This window comes from Tasmannia lanceolata, unplaced genomic scaffold, assembly GCF_043159265.1.
Source record: "Tasmannia lanceolata isolate RefF3 unplaced genomic scaffold, GAP_Taslan_0.1 ptg000003l, whole genome shotgun sequence".
Taxonomy (NCBI): domain Eukaryota; kingdom Viridiplantae; phylum Streptophyta; class Magnoliopsida; order Canellales; family Winteraceae; genus Tasmannia; species Tasmannia lanceolata.
In genome coordinates, this window is record NW_027518680.1 from 4,594,097 (window position 1) to 4,610,337 (window position 16,241).

Below are 16,241 nucleotides of genomic sequence, written 5' to 3' on the forward strand. Positions count from 1 at the left end.
TAGGATTGTAGAACTAGGAGATTTAGAGGAAGAGGGATTGGGGAACATTGTTTCTAGGGAGGAATTGGGGCGTCTTCGTGAAGAACATAAAAGTATTCTTCTACATGAAGAGATATCCTGGAGGCAAAAGTCGAGGGTCAAGTGGCTGAAGGAAGGTGATAAAAATACAGCTTACTTTCATGCTATGGCTAGTGCTAGAAGAAGGGGTAATAGGATTGTCTCATTGATGGTGGACGGGGCGGTGGTTTCCGGAAAGGAAGATATTTCGAGTGCTATATTGAGCTTTTATAATGCCTTATATACATCAGATGGTATATTGAAGCCTATTCCGGAGGGGGTGGATTTTAATCATTTAGAATGTGATCAGAGTAGGAAATTGGAGGATCCGTTTGAGGTCGACGAGATTGAGAGGGCTGTTTTCTCTTTGAGTAGAGATAAGGCTCCCGGGCCGGATGGCTTTTGTTTGGCATTTTTCCAATCTTGTTGGGAATATGTCAAGGGTGACCTAGTGGTATTTTTTCATGAGTTCCATCAAGGAATGGAGTTGGATAGAGGTTCGGGGGCTACTTTCATTACTCTAATTCCTAAGGTGGAAGGTGCTAGCAGGATATCAGAGTTTAGGCCTATCAGTCTTGTGGGATGCCTTTATAAGGTTTTGGCTAAAGTTTTAGCGGATCGCTTAAAAAGGGTACTTCCATCAATCATATCGGATTATCAATGTGCTTTCGTAGAAAAAAGACAAATTTTAGATTGCTCCTTGATTGCAAATGAGGCTATTGACTCATATCGCAAACTTCGTAAGCAAGGCATCTTGTGTAAGTTGGACATGGAGAAAGCTTATGATAGAGTGGATTGGGGATGTATGGATTACTCTCTTCAGCGTATGGGATTCGGATGTCTATGGCGTTCGTGGATGAAGAATTGTGTGTCATCTGCTTGGTTTTCTATTCTCATTAATGGATCTCCAAAGGGTTTCTTCAAGTCGTCTAGAGGGCTTAGACAAGGGGATCCTTTATCCCCTTTCTTGTTTATCATTGTGGCGGAAACCCTTAGTAGGTTACTGGCGAAGGGAAGCGGTCTTGATCTTTTTAGAGGATTCAGGATCGGCTTGGAGGAGGTGGAGGTCTCCCACTTGCAATTTGCTGATGATACATTATTATTTTGTGAGCCGGAGATTGGGCAAGTGAGAAACTTAAAAGCCATTTTGAGATGCTATGAGCTTATTTCAGGCCAAAAATCTAATTTCCACAAGTCTAAAATTTTTGCTTTGAATATTCCTGAGGAGAGGGCTCTGGAAATTGCTGTGATTCTGGGATGTCAGCTGGACACATTGCCTTCCTCATATTTGGGCCTTCCTTTAGGGGTTGGTAGACCGAATAAAGACATGTGGGTTCCTATAGTTGAGAGGATCGAGAGAAGATTAGGTTCATGGAAAAGGAATCTTGTTTCTCGTGGTGGTAGGCTTGTGCTGGTTAAGGCAGTATTGTCCAATATACCTATATACTTCATGTCTTTATTTAAATGCCCTGTTAGTGTCTCCCTCAGGATTGAACAGATTCAGAGGAGATTTTTGTGGGGTGGGAATGAGGATAAGAGAGGAATTGCTTTGGTCAAATGGGAGGAGGTTTGTATACCCATCAAGTTGGGTGGTTTGGGTATCAGGAGAATTAGAGATTTTAATCATGCGCTCTTGGGTAAATGGTTATGGAGATTTGGGGATGAGCATGATCGTTGGTGGGTCAAGGTCATTAGAAGTAAGTATGGATGTGATATGGGGAGATGGGAATCCTTGGACTTGTTTGAAAAAAAGGGTTGTCGGTTTGGAGAGACATTCTAAAAATCTCTTCTCTTTTCAAGTTAAAGGTTAGATTTAGAGTGTATAGGGGTGATAGAATATCTTTCTGGCAGGATGTGTGGTGTGGGGATGTGTCCTTTAAGTGTCGATTTCCGAGATTATTCAATATGGCTTCAAATAGGGAGGCCTTTGTTAGCGATTGCTTTGAGTGGAATGAGGGTGTTCTTGTGTGGAACCCTGGGTTTAGAAGATCATTTTTTGAGTGGGAGGTGGAATTGGTCTCTAGCCTGCGGGCCCTTCTTGCGGGTTGTTACATTAAAAGGAATGGGGAGGATAAAAGGCTTTGGATTGAGGAACCTTCTGGGACTTTCTCAGTTAAATCTTTCTATAAAAGTATTATGCCCATTTCTAACCCTTCATGTTCGGCAAAGGTATGGAAATTTAATTGCCCACCTAGAGTTTGTATCTTTGGTTGGGCGGTTTGTCGTGATAGAATACAAACTATCAATTTTCTGAGAAACCGTGGTATGTGGCTTATTGATCATTGCCCACTATGTCTGCATGATGGGGAATCTGTGGATCACTTGTTTATGCATTGTTCGTTCACTAGGCTCATATGGCATTTCATCTTCATGCGATTTGGGATTTGTTGGGTTTTTCCAAAATCTATTCCGTCGCTATTGCACCAATGGGGAGGGGTTCCTTGGAAGGAAAAAGGAAAAACCTTGTGGAATTTTTGTTTACTTGCTACGTGGTGGTCTATATGGAAGGAGAGGAACTCTAGAGTCTTTGAGGGGAAAGCCATGAATCCTCATTGGATTTACTTGAAGATCATCACCTTGGTTATATCTTGGGTGAGATGCCTCCCATCCTTTCGGTTTGTATCGGCTTTTGATCTTTGGGAAGGTTGGCGGGAGGTGTGCTTTAGTGTTGAGCGCAGAGATCTTATTTTGCATAGGTGGAAGCCCCCTGCTCAAAACATGTATAAGGTTAATTTCGATGGTGCAAGTTCCGGCAATCCGGGTCCGGCAGGAGTGGGAGGGGTTTGTCACAATGATAAGGGGGATGTTATGTGGGCATACTACGGCTCTATTGGTGTGTCTGATTCCTCAGATGCGGAAGTAAGGGCGGCACATTGTGGCATTTTGAATATTGATAGAAGGTTGATGGATCAGACCATTGTTGAGGGTGATTCGCTAAATGTGATTCGTTGGCTGAAAGGTGATGTGGCTCCTCCGTGGAGATTTCTTTCCATTTTTGATGAGATTGAGGACTTAACTGCGGGGTCCGCTATCGGCTTTCAACATGTTAGAAGATCAGCAAATGAAAAAGCGGATGCGCTAGCTAAGCGTGGTGTCTCCGGTGGTTCTATTCTGTGGTTCGACCACCTTCCTCCCTGATAAGGGTTTTCTCTGTATTTTGTTTTTTCTTCGTTCCTGTGTCTTTCTTGCTTCCTATTGTAGATATGGGTGGTCCATCTCGGCCTCCTAAATTTGCTATATATTATTATTGCCATTTCAAAAAAAAGATAGATATATTAATAGGGATTTGCTAAGCTCCATCGCAAAAGGCTTTCCGCGAAAATCCTTTTGCGATGGACGCTAGCAATTCCCATATTAATGACGTGGATCAAATTGTTTCGCCTAATGGCTGATTTTTGCAAAGGCTGCCTTCAGTTTAGCAATCCCTTAGATGCGTAGGTAATCAAATTTAATATACTAAACTGAAGGGCACCCTTGCAAAAAACCACCTACAAGGGCATGCTCATTAGACAATCTCACTAAAGTGCATTTATTATTCATAAAATTTTATACATTTCTGTGCCATTTTAAATGCACCTGGCTAATATTGTCCGATGGGAGCACCCTTCGGTTTAGCATTCGATGGCAAATTATTAGTGTAAAAGTAATGAAATTGATACAGCGGCACTCTTTCAACACTCCTTTGTACTTGTGCAATCAAACTTTTATTGGTTGTTACAATTCCCAAGATACTCCTTTGTACTTGTGCAATCAAAAGTATTGAGGATCTCATTTCCCTAGATATAAAATGTGTTTTTGCTATGTTTTAAATAGGAGTATGAGGGCATTCGCGTGACAGCGATCCATGTTTTCTTCTGTAGACATGGGAGTCTCTAATCTAATATACAACTGACAGTATATTCTTTTCTCATGCATACTTCATACGAGACAAGCCGTTCATGTCTTGTTCTTGTTTCTCCTTTCATTTATATTCCTCCCACTCTCTCTCATTTCTGCCCATTCTAAGATGGCTTCTCAAGCTTTCCTTCACTGCTTTTCTCCATTACCTTTCTTACCAAATACCAAGGAAGCTTCTTCAAGTAAGTTTGGATTTCTATCTATTTATCTATCTATCTATCTATAGATGGACGCCCCACCAAAATCTGGCCATGTTTTGCATGAAAGCAATAGAAACCATTCAAAGTACGTAGTAATATGTTTTTTGTTCGAATTCTTAAAATTTCAAACGATTTTCATGAAAAATAATCTGCAACTTCTCTTGTAGTACGAGTGTGTACCTTTTTTTCATTCTTTTGGGGAGAGGAAACTTTATGGCCTTTCTGGAATCAACCAAAATTGATTCTTATTTGCAATTTTTTTTTTTTTGAAGTGGCATATATTATAAAAGAAACAGAAGGGACACCCGAAAGGGAATACCTAAAGAATTAGAACAAAAAATAAAAAATAAAAGCTAATTACAAAATGACTAGGCCATCAAATAGGAAATTGATCAGACCAATTCATCGAGATGCATACTACCATTCTTCTAGCCAAAGCGTCCGCCTTCTCGTTAGCGGACCTTCTAAAATGAATCAACTCAATATCTGATTCCGCCAATATATCTTCCATTTCGTCAAAAAGATCCAAAAACCTCCAAGGTGGAGCCATCCCACCCCTCAGCCACCGGATAACATTAAACGAATCCCCTTCAACAATTACACTCTTCGGACGGTCCCTACTCACCTTTTTTATGCCATTGAAAGCCGCTTGGACTTCCGCCTCCGTAGCGTCAGTCACACCTAAAGGGCCCCAAAAAGACCAAAGAACCTTGCCGGCATCATCACGACATAAACCTCCCACCTCGGTTGGACCAGGATTCCCAAAGCAAGCACCATCGAAGTTTATTTTTAACACTCCTTGAGGCGGTGGTTCCCATCTCTGCACAACTTTATTAGCCCACTCACTACTCAAGCACACCACCCTCCATCCTTCCCAAAGATCAAACGCTGAGACAAACCGGAAAGATGGTTGGCATCTCGTCCAATTAATAATCAAAGCAATTATCCGCATATAAAGATAATGAGGAGCCTTGGACATTCCCTCAAACACCCGCGCATTTCCCTCCTTCCATACCACCCACCAAGTGGCAAGCAAGCATACTTCCCACAAAATTTTCCCTTTCTTCTTCCAAGGCACAAAGCTCCATTGTTGCAACAACAATTCAATAGATCTTATTTGCAAATAATATTATATTAATTTAAGGAAAATGATATCAGCAAAACCATGATTTAATAAGTGCACTAATATAGAGAAAGATGGATTTCACAACACCGGAGAATCTTCTTCTCAAATAGTGAAACCAAAGTTTACACTAGCCCAAGATGAACAACCAAGTAGAAGAAGAACAATGCCCAAAAAAGATGTGCTTTAATATATGATAGAAAAAACAACACTACAAGATAAACAACAATAAAAAGAAGAAAGCTTCAAGAGGAAGCTTGCACACAAGAGAGCTTCAATGAAGCTTCAATGAAGGTCTAGGTGGTGGAGAATCTCTAACAAAAATGAGTTAATTAGAATAGGCTTAGTCAATGAAAAGCAAAGAGAAAATAGCTTAGGTAAGTGGTAGTGGGCATGGGCGATGGCACTTGAAAGGGAAGGGGGACAATTGCCCCCCTTAATTTTTTGGGAAAAAAAAAATACCTTTATTTTTTAATATATTTTTATAGTTACCCCATTTTAAAAAAATATGCCCCCCTTTCCAATCATCCCTAAGATAGAAAAAAAATTACTATAATTTTTGCCCCCCTTGTGCAAAATTTCTGGCATCGCCCCTGGTAGTGGGTATGGGAAAGTGGTGTCTTAAATGCTTAGGGAAGTAGTGGGTTTGGAGTTCCAAGTAAGGGTTTGAATTTGAAAAAGGTAGGTAGTGGGAAAAGATGGAGCAAACATGTGTGGCTCACACATGTGCAAGCTAGCCAAAAAGACCAACATGCTCATGGACACAAAAATACATATTTGCCTTCACTACATCTCTCAAAATAAAAACAAATTAAAGCTACCCAAAAAATACACTTTAAAAATTAACAACTAACTCAGCTGGTATTTTATTGCTTACAGTTCCCAAAAAAGCTCTCCCAAGCAATTAAAAAAGAAAAGACAAGCTGAGTAGTTTGTGCAATTATTAAAACATGGCTGTGCTGATACATTTCTCCTAATTTAATCTTAGTTAGTAAAAGCGATAAATGTGATCTGGATATCATTCATCTCATGGGCCCATTATGGATGGAACACAGCTTAAAATAGGAAGTGATCTCAACCTTCTTAGTAAAAGTGATATATGTGATTGGAAGAAGAATCTCATTTGTTCATGAATAGGTAGTGTTCAAATTTTATCTAAAGGCTACTAGTATTTTGTATGACTTCTTCTCCGGGTTAATAACCGGCACACAAAAATAGGGATCTAAGGTGTGATCATCACATTTGTCTTGTTTAGACCTCAAACCTTAGAGAATTCCATTCTCTATATGCCCAAGACACCTCTCCCGCACAACCACTGCAAGACTAAAGACAAGCGAAGGACAAAAGAATGATAATACATGACATTAACTAGATACTTATGCTTCACCAAGTGTTAAATGTGATCTTTTGTTTATGATAATACATTAATTTTTATACTAGCTTGATTTTTGCATTTTTCGATCTTGCGAATGAGATCTCCCTTCAGTGTAAAACCTAGAATGACTTGTTGCCCAAGCACATATGCTACATGTACACTGGGTCATGATTCGTTTTAAATCATCAAGATGAGATCATCTTCCTAATCACTTTGATTATTCTGGACCTAAATTTCATTTTCCTTTATTATTTTCTTAGGTCTCCATTTCGCTCTCGGGATCAGATGGAAACAGATACATGCCACTTTTCCTCGTTCAAAATGCTACGTACTATCTGGAGCTCCTATCGAAGGCAAGAAAATAGGCCAAATTGCTACACTTGAGGCTTTACCCACTTGAAATGTATCTGTATATAATGGTCATATAGAAACTAACATACATAGATATAAATTCATATGTAAATCTAGATGTTTTAGGTTTAATGAATAAGTAAAGGCTTGTTATACATGCAGACTATAAAGACACGCTTCGAGATGACCTCTCAGCTATTCAATGGCCGGAGAAGCACCTTGACACTGATGAAAGAGAAGCTCTAGAGGTTATTTCAGCTCAAAATTCAATTATGAATGTACATTTCTTCTTGGTAATTAAAAGAGATGAATTCAAAATTTTGTTCATTCCATGTTTGAGGATGTGAGTGTCAATCCAGATTAAGCGACAAATCAACGTCATCAAAGCGATGTTTCATTCCATGAATGATGGAGAAATAACTGCTTCCGCATATGATACCGCGTGGGTCGCCCAAATTGAGGACATAAATGGAACTGAAACTCCTCAGTTCCCTTCCACTCTTCAATGGATTGTTGAGAATCAGTTAGCTGATGGGTCATGGGGGGATTGCCACATATTTTCTGTCTATGATCGGCTAATTAACACTTTGGCTTGTGTAATCGCGTTGAAGTCATGGAAAATTTACCCTGAAAGATGCGAAAAAGGTATTTAAAGAGCCAAATTTTGTAGTACAAGTTACTTATCTATACATTAAAATGTGATTATTAAGCTAAATGGGATTTGCCGTGTAACAGGATTGTCGTTTATCCGAGAACACATGAGGAAACTTGAAGATGAAGATCCAGAGCACATGCTTATAGGATTTGAAGTTGCCTTCCCTTCTCTAATAGAAATTGCTAGAACATTGAATTTGGAACTTCCCTATGATTGTCCTGTTTTGCAGGACATATATGCCAAGAGAGATCTCAAGCTCAACAGGTATTTCAAAAACTCACTTTCCATAACATGCTCAAATCGTTTTGAGAAAAATTATGAAAATCCCTGGAGTACGAAGTCTAAATGATAATATAACACCAGCTCTCTAACTGCTTAAGCTTTTAGAGAAATTGGTTGTTTCATAACGTATCTGTTAGAATATGTGGGATCCAACGGTTGGATTGGGTTAAGAGCTCACCGTTGGATCATCTTGGAGGTAGATTAGGTAAGTTGGGTAAACGATGCAACTAGATAAATTAGGCAAGTTGATTAGAAGAGGGAAGCAAGAGAGATTAGGAAAGTAGATTTGATTAGGATTATTTCCTTCTATAATTATTTTGATTCCATTCCATGTTTATCATGTAAGTGCTCTATATAAGCACACATTGATCCTCTTGTAAATGTATCCAAGAATTAGTGAATATCTTAAATTTATCAGTATCAGTGCTATTGCCTCACGGCAGGCCTCGGTTCAAAATCCAACAACTCCTTGATATTAAAAATCCACTACTACAGCTAACCCAAAAAAGGGGCCACATGGCTAACCCAGAAGAGAGGCCACATGTGCGAAGTGTACGGCCAACCCAAAAAAGATGGGTCACACATGAGGACTGTTAAGTATAAATGATTAAATAATACAAACTCTAGCAGCTTAAGTTTTTGGAGTCATTGATTGTTTCACATAAACCATACAATTATTTTCTAACGAGAATCAATCTCCCATGAGTGACCACGATTCCAATCACAACCTTTGACATTGATCGAACAGTGGTCAGTTGTCACCCCCATCAACTTACTCTTTCTATTAGGATTGAAACGTTGCGACATAGACTCATCGGTGGTGAATTCACTAGATCATGAGTCACTCATAAAGTATGAACTGTTGGGTTTTATTTACAGTGGGTTTCTCACTGTCTTCATGGTCTATATGAATGTAAGGATACCAAAGGAACTGCTACATAAGGTGCCAACGACAGTACTCCATAGCATGGAAGGAATGGAAGATTTGGACTGGGAAAAGCTACTCAGGCTACAATTAGCAAATGGTTCCTTCATGTTTTCGCCATCCTCAACCGCTTATGCTTTCATGCATACAAAAGACGAAAAATGCTTGGGATTCCTCAAGAAAACAGTGGAAAGATTCAATGGTAGAGGTAAAACACTTCACAATTCTTAAGAAAATTCGACCTTTGTTTTGGAGAGGGAAATCATATCCCCATTCCCTTGTTTGATAATGGCAATCTAGCTAACCATTTTTTTATTTGAAAATTAAGAGCATATTGTGAATTAGAAAGCTATTAAAGAGCCATTATTGAAACAAGGTCGGGGGAACAATTCCCTTCATTTATTTATCTAGTAATGTAGCTTTCCATCCTCCTTCAGTGCCAACTATTTACCCATTGGACTTGTTCGAGCATCTTTGGGCTGTTGATCGCTTGGAGCGCCTTGGAATCTCTCGATTTTTCGAACCTGAGATCGAAAAGTGTCTCAATTATGTCTATAGGTATTATCAATCATCAGCTTTATATTAACTAATTTAATGAACTATTTCTTCATCCAACAAATAACAGAACCCCAAGTGAGAATGGCTAGGATCACATCAAGCAATCCTCTACTAAACTCGAATAAAATTTCAGATATTGGACTGAAGACGGGATCTTTTGTTCAAGAAATTCAAGTGTACAAGACGTCGATGATACTGCCATGGGATTCAGGCTCCTAAGGTTACATGGGTACGACGTTGCGGCCGGTAAACACATGACATTAACTAAATTCCCTAATTCTACTTGCTCATTGATCCCAAATACTTATATGGCTCTAATTTTACATTGTTGCAGATGCATTTCGGCAGTTTCAGAAAGGACCCGAATTCTTTTGCTTCGCTGGACAGTCAAGCCAAGCTGTTACTGGAATTTTAAACTTAAACAGAGCCTCACAAGTTCTGTTTCCTAGAGAGAAGATTCTTGAGGAAGCGAAAACATTTTCTTACAAGTTCCTTAGAGAAAAGCAAGCTTCAAATCAAATCATGGATAAATGGTTAATAACCAGGGACTTGCCTGGTGAGGTACATAACAAGATTATGTTGTGGTGAAAGTAAATTTAAGCAAAACCTGGTTGATCCATTGGTATCAGAATTGATTTTCTGCTAAAAACAGGTAGAATATGCACTGGACTTTCCATGGTATGCTAGCCTTCCAGGTATAGAGGCATGTTTCTACTTGGAGCATTACGGCAGGGAAGACGACGTATGGATTGGGAAGACACTCTACAGGTTTGAATTTTACAAACCCACCTTACTATACTAATATTTGGTACTTTTGCTCCTAATTTTTTTAAAAAATGACTGAATAATACCTTCTCAGGTTAAACGTAAGAGTTTTCCCAACATTTTCCTGCAAAGAGTTTTCTAGGGGCATTTTAGTCGTTTTAACTATTCACCTTGCAGGATGCCCTATGTTAACAACAATACCTTTCTCAAGCTTGCAAAATTAGACTTCAACAATTCACAAGCCATGCATCAGTTGGAGCTGCTAGACATCCAAAAGTAAGAGACTCAATGAGATCCCTCTCCCATGATGACCAAAAAGCCCTTGTATTTGACAACTTGACCGAATTACTCCTTCTCAGGTGGTATGCACAGTGTAATTTGCAAGAATTTGGGTTGAGTAAGCAAGAATTTCTCCGAGCTTACTTTCTGGTAGCGACGAGCATACCAGACCCGGAGAGGGCGACCCAGAGACTTGCTTGGGCTCGAACTGCGATCCTCATTGAAGCCATTTTGTCATATGTTGGCCCAGCAAATATGGCGGAACGTAGAAAAGCTTTTCTCCAAGATTATTTTAGCAGTAAAAGGTACATAATTCTGTTTAAAATCTTAATTAATTGTCTCTAATCAATCAATTTTCACCTAAGGAAACTAAAATTATTTTAATTTCTAAACAGACTTCCGGAGAATGATACTATGAGAAGTTGCACGAGAATCTTAATCACATTATGTTAGAATGATAATTAGGATTTTCCTAGTATTAAGGCTTCTAATACTACCATTTTCTTTAGAATTCAGATGAACTCATGATTAACATAAACCAAGAATATAATGCCAAGAATTTTACAATCAGGTCCGATTCGAATACAAGGAGTGGGAGACTCATTGGAGCCTTGCTAAAGACCCTGAACATTCTTTCATTGGAGGCCCGAGCGGTGCATGGTAGGGACGTGCATCACCAATTAAAACACGCTTTAAGTACATAGTTCCTGAGCCCTAGATCCTAGTCACAAGCTCAGATACACATGGCATCTGTGTCATAATTGGGACCGTTCATCTTGTGGACTGCTATGAGAATGATCATGCATCGAATGGAGATTCTGTCCCACTTCATGAAGCCTTCAAATATTAATGATCAGAGGAATTTCTTTTCAATTAATGAACCTCTAATCTCAAGGCAAAGCTGAGATTTCTTAGGAACGATGCTTTTTGTCTCTTTCTCCCAAAGAAATTCGAGCCAAAAACCACAAACCAAAAACCACAAAAAGGTGGAATTTTGCTTGGATATCTTGGGAATGATGCTTTTTCTCTCTCTTCCCTCCCCCTCTGTCTCTTCTCCCTCTATATTGGTCTGACACTCCCTACCATTAATCTACGAGGTTGACAACCAAACACTACCTGCCATTATACTACGAGGTAAGTTCCAGGCAAATCCAATGTTTGTCTCCTCCCTGTTGACTACTTATACCACTAAGAGGTAAATACCTGCAACCAAACTGGCAGTATGGTTTCCCACAAGATCAACGGTACGAATCACTACAACCATGTGGCACATATTCAATGGGCCTACCATTAGGAAAGCCAAACCTAGTTGTGTGACTAGGTCTAGCATTCCTCTTACATACTATGTTTTCTTGGTTCAGTGGGACACATGGATGCTGACATTGCAAGCTCAAGAAGACAGTGAGGACAATGGAAATCAAGGCAACGCCGAGCTTCTAGTGCACACGATAAACCTCTGCTCCTTGCACCCACCCTCGGAAGAGCTCTCTTTTCATCCCCACTATGCGCAGCTCACTAATCAGATCAATATCATTTGCCACCACCTTCTTCACATACAGAAGGCCAAGGTAAGGAAGCTTTTCTGTCCACTCAAACCTATTTTGGCTGTTCTCTATCTATCAAAACAATTTGACTATTGACACCCCTAGGGGTGTGTTTTCCTTCTATCTTTCCTTTTTTTTTTTGAGCTGATGCATTTTTTATTCAATGACCAGGGGCAAATGGATGATGGTCATGGAAGATACAAAGGGTCTCATCTGGTAGACTCTGAAATGCAAAAGCTTGTCCAATTCGTGCTTCAGTGCTCTCATGGCTTAGCCTCAAACCTCAAGCAAACGTTCCTCACTGTCACCAAGAGCTTCTACTACGCAGCCTACTGTGATCCCGCCACCCTCCAACTGCATATTGCAAAATTTCTCTTTGAGGCGGTGGCTTGAACTCCCCTTCTTCGCATCATATGAGCTTCCTGAGCTTTACACCAATCTATGTATTGAATTCAAAATAAAACCAAAGCCACTGCATTCTGCTTTCAGCGCATGCTCACTTCCATGTACAAGGCTCATCCTTGCTTCAGTTTTTTATTTATTAAAACCCGGAAAAGAGTGACCCTTTGGAGGACTTCAAAGTTTTATAGATAGACAAATAAGAGGACGACAAAAAACCACATAGCCTCAAAAACAAAACAGGGGAGAAATCCTAAAGAAAACTCAAAAGCCTGGGGCTAACCATCACCCCCAAACCTCCAGCCTACCAGAGACCAGACCGGCCGAGAATAAGGATAAGAAGAAACCCAAAACAAGCTTGACAACCCCGAAGGGCATACCAGCAATTCATACCTATTTGTATGGTCCTCTTATCACCCTAACAGGGGGTTGACCCATTTCTTCATTACGCTATAATCATAATCGGAGTAATCAGGATCAAATCACAAAGGCACTAAAGAAAATAAATCAGAAACACAAAACAAACTTAAATTTATATAGTTACGAGCCATCGCTTCATTACCCTCTGATCATAATCAAATAATCAGTAGAATCCGGATCAAATCACAAAAGCAGTAAAGAAAATATATTAGAAACACAAAACACAACTAAATTTATATGGTTAGTGATGCAGTGCCAACATGGCAGCCATGTCATGCTTAAGTGGTTTTGGTGGAGTTCCAAGGTGCATTCCTGCAGTAATGTTGCTGGCCCGTTTTTTAACCTTGTTTTTTGACCTCTAAATGGTAGAATTATGGAAAGTGGTAAACTACAAAATTGTAGGTCTTTTTGAGATCTTTCCAACAAGTATTTGTGCTCGAAAAGTGGTCAAGTGGGCAGTTTTAGTGGACTGTGTCTGTAGGTGCCCAAAACAGTCAAAGTTAGTGAGTTCCAATACAATTAATGTTGTGTTAGTCCCTAAGTTAGCTAGTGGAGGAGCTTGAACGAATTTGCTTTGGTTTTATTTTATTTAAAGAGTTAGAAACCAGCTTTAGAGGGGATTTTGGATGTTGATTAACTTATGTAATTGATGGAATATCAATTGGGTTGAGCTTTGCTCCCATTTTCTTCTTCTTCTCTAAGTTGTGTTCTTGATTTCTAATTTCTCTTCTTCTTCCCTCTTAAGCACCCGCATTATTTAGGCAGATTGACTACATCCAGATATGATAAGATCTATGTTGCATGAGTACAGAACTACAGATACAACTGTCAGAATCTGACACAAGTATCAAGTGTCGGATTCGGCTAACTTCAAAAAAAAAAAAAAGATTCATAGATTCGACTAATGTAATGGTAATATAGTTATATGTTGACAATTTTGGTAGGTTGAGTAACTATAATTTTTTATTTCAATATAAAAAACTTAGTATTGCCAATCAAAAAGAAAACTTAGTATTAGGACAGATTAAAGTCAAAACATGCAATAATTATAAATTTGTTCTAGTATTTAGAAAAAGTAAATTAAAGAGATATAGAAGTGTTGCAGTGAATAAAGTATTGAAATCCATGTAACATAGGATTAGATAAGGAGGGATACATGTCTCCTTTCTCTCACCCAATTCTCTTAACCCAAAACTCTCTTAACTGTTCACAGGGCTGTCAACGGACCTGGACCGTCTTACGCATCGAAATGACTTGGGTCAGCTGGGATGGGGCATGTGGACAACAATTTGGGTCTGCTGCAGTGTCTCATGTGGAACATGGACAAGTTTTTTTTTTTTTTTTTTTAATATATATTTAGATTCATGTTTTTGAAATTAAAATAAAATGCTAAACATGAGGCGTATTTATGATATAATAGTTCTATTACATAATGGGAAAATTGAACGAATGAACAAATTCATTCACGGTCGCTACCGATTCATCGGTTTCCGATTGCTGGTCGCCACTTGATTCTCCAGTTTTCAATTGAGGGTCGCCACTCCATTCTTGTCCATTCAATGGTCATTCCTTCCTCTCTTTCTGTGAAAATTGAACAGCATGATGTCCCTCTCTCTCATAAAGACTTGAATAACAATTTCTTAGGAGATGTCTTGCCTGAATCTGCCCTTTTGCATTATGCTGAACAGAAAAAAGAGCCATGGTTTCTAATGTACGGCTCAATGTGCGATCTAGAGATCCTAGAGGTTTATTTTTATTATTTTTGTCATAAGAAACCTGCTTAGAGCTTCTGCTCACCTTTTAGCATTGCTTAAGCTTAAGCCATTTTAGCCTCTTCACAAATCCAAGGGTATTTTTAACTTTTTCCGTCACAAACGACTGTGTTGTTACCATTGCTTAAGCTTTTTAATAGCAGCTGCATATTTGAAAACTACACACAAACAATAGACATCTATACGCAATGCAAAACTGCTAGTAGAGGTGTTTTTTTTTTTTTTTTTGCAAGAAGGCAAACTACAGGGGTGAAGTGCCTATATACAAAAACCATTGGTAGTATTGGTTGGCTACTGTCACAAAGTAAGAGTGACTACTCCATGCAGACCGCTATTTGTCTACAAAAGACATCTAGATGGAATATCAAATTTTATGATGATCAATCATCTTTCTGCAGTTCCTAATTTGCATTTTATCCAAGTGAGTTAAAGCCTAGTTTTGGGAATTAACAACGCATCAGAATAGCGATTTGCAAAAGATAAACGAAAAATCACACACAGAACACCCAGATTTACGTGGTTCACCCAACCAGTATGGTATGGGCTATGTCCACGGCAGAGCGACAAGCCAACGATTCCACTATTCTGAAGAAGAGATTACAAAACCCTCATAACTCTCTAGGGCGGCTACTGATATCACACCCTTTTATATGGCGTTTAGAGACGCGTTACAATAATGGGAAAAACCCTAATTCATGAAAGTACAAAACTTTCCAGATTAGACTGAGATCAGGCTTCACCAATAACACCTAGCCCTTCCAAAGCAAGAGTGACTAGTTCATGCAGGCCGCTATTTGTGTACAAAAGATATCTAGATGGAATAACTAAGCCCAACACAGTGAATGGGGCCCCTTACGATTGTCTACATCGAGTTCAATCATGAACCCAATTGAGCTGCAAATTAGACAACTATATTTACTTATGAAAGAGCTGCAAAATTTGAGTGACTTAAACTTTGTCTTAAGCATAAAAATCATTTACTACCAACTCCTTTTCCCTAACAGTCCAGTCTCTGATTAGTCATACTTGTGGTTTTTTGTTGGTTCAAATATGAATCATCAACAAGATGTGGGACCTAGGACACTCTGACGGATGCTCTAATTCTTAGTGAGACTGTGACATAAATACAGGAACTAGGATCTGTGAATCTGACTGAGTAGGACCCAATAGAGTTAGGATTCGAATGAATCGTGACACTGATATGTGGATCCGATACGAATTGAGATATTTGACATCCCTACTCTTTCATATAGTGAAATTCTCTGAAAAAAATATATAAATACTTGGTAAAAATGTAGGGGTGCAACTTGGGTCGGGTCGGCTTGGCTTGAAGCCAACCCGAAACTATTAACCGTCAACCTGCACCCAACTCCCAACACGATGAAGGCTAACCCGACCCCGACCCAATTTCCCAATTCGGGTCGGGTTGGATCGGGTTGGCCAGGTTATGGTGATATCTATCCCCTTTAGGTTTTTATGTTCTAAAAAAACAAAACAGAAAAATGGTAAAAAAATAAAAAAATGTCGAGTTTTGATGCGGGTTGGGTCAACCCATACCCGACTCGGGTTCAACTTTCTCAACCCGAACCCGACCCAACTCAAACACAACCCAACCTGATTTTTTCGGGTTGAACCCGAC

General features: G+C 39.3%; 2 protein-coding genes across 2 annotated transcripts; one reads left to right on the forward strand and one right to left on the reverse strand.

The window, feature by feature from the left end:
* Positions 1 to 4,530: 4,530 nt before the first annotated feature.
* On the reverse strand, positions 4,531 to 5,133 carry LOC143859396 (uncharacterized). The gene has a single exon (XM_077370116.1). The coding sequence runs from the start codon at positions 5,131 to 5,133 to the stop codon at positions 4,531 to 4,533; it is 603 nt and encodes a 200-aa protein (XP_077226231.1).
* Positions 5,134 to 7,260: 2,127 nt separating this feature from the next.
* LOC143860365 ((-)-kolavenyl diphosphate synthase TPS28, chloroplastic-like) lies at positions 7,261 to 12,585 on the forward strand. Its single transcript, XM_077370954.1, has 13 exons — positions 7,261 to 7,281; positions 7,369 to 7,648; positions 7,739 to 7,922; positions 8,859 to 9,073; positions 9,303 to 9,423; positions 9,557 to 9,669; positions 9,758 to 9,984; positions 10,076 to 10,191; positions 10,366 to 10,464; positions 10,548 to 10,772; positions 11,039 to 11,156; positions 11,829 to 12,035; positions 12,183 to 12,585. The coding sequence occupies exons 1-13, from the start codon at positions 7,276 to 7,278 to the stop codon at positions 12,402 to 12,404; spliced, it is 2,133 nt and encodes a 710-aa protein (XP_077227069.1). The 5' UTR covers positions 7,261 to 7,275; the 3' UTR covers positions 12,405 to 12,585.
* Positions 12,586 to 16,241: the final 3,656 nt, after the last annotated feature.

Excerpts from the sequence above, each read along its gene's own strand:
- LOC143859396 (XM_077370116.1), bottom strand. The coding sequence starts at position 5,133 with ATGTCCAAGGCTCCTCATTATCTTTATATGCGGATAATTGCTTTGATT.
- LOC143860365 (XM_077370954.1), top strand. Across the intron at positions 7,649-7,738 it reads CCCTGAAAGATGCGAAAAAG|GATTGTCGTTTATCCGAGAA; the intron begins GTATTTAAAGAG and ends GCCGTGTAACAG. Across the intron at positions 10,773-11,038 it reads GATTATTTTAGCAGTAAAAG|GTCCGATTCGAATACAAGGA; the intron begins GTACATAATTCT and ends TTTTACAATCAG.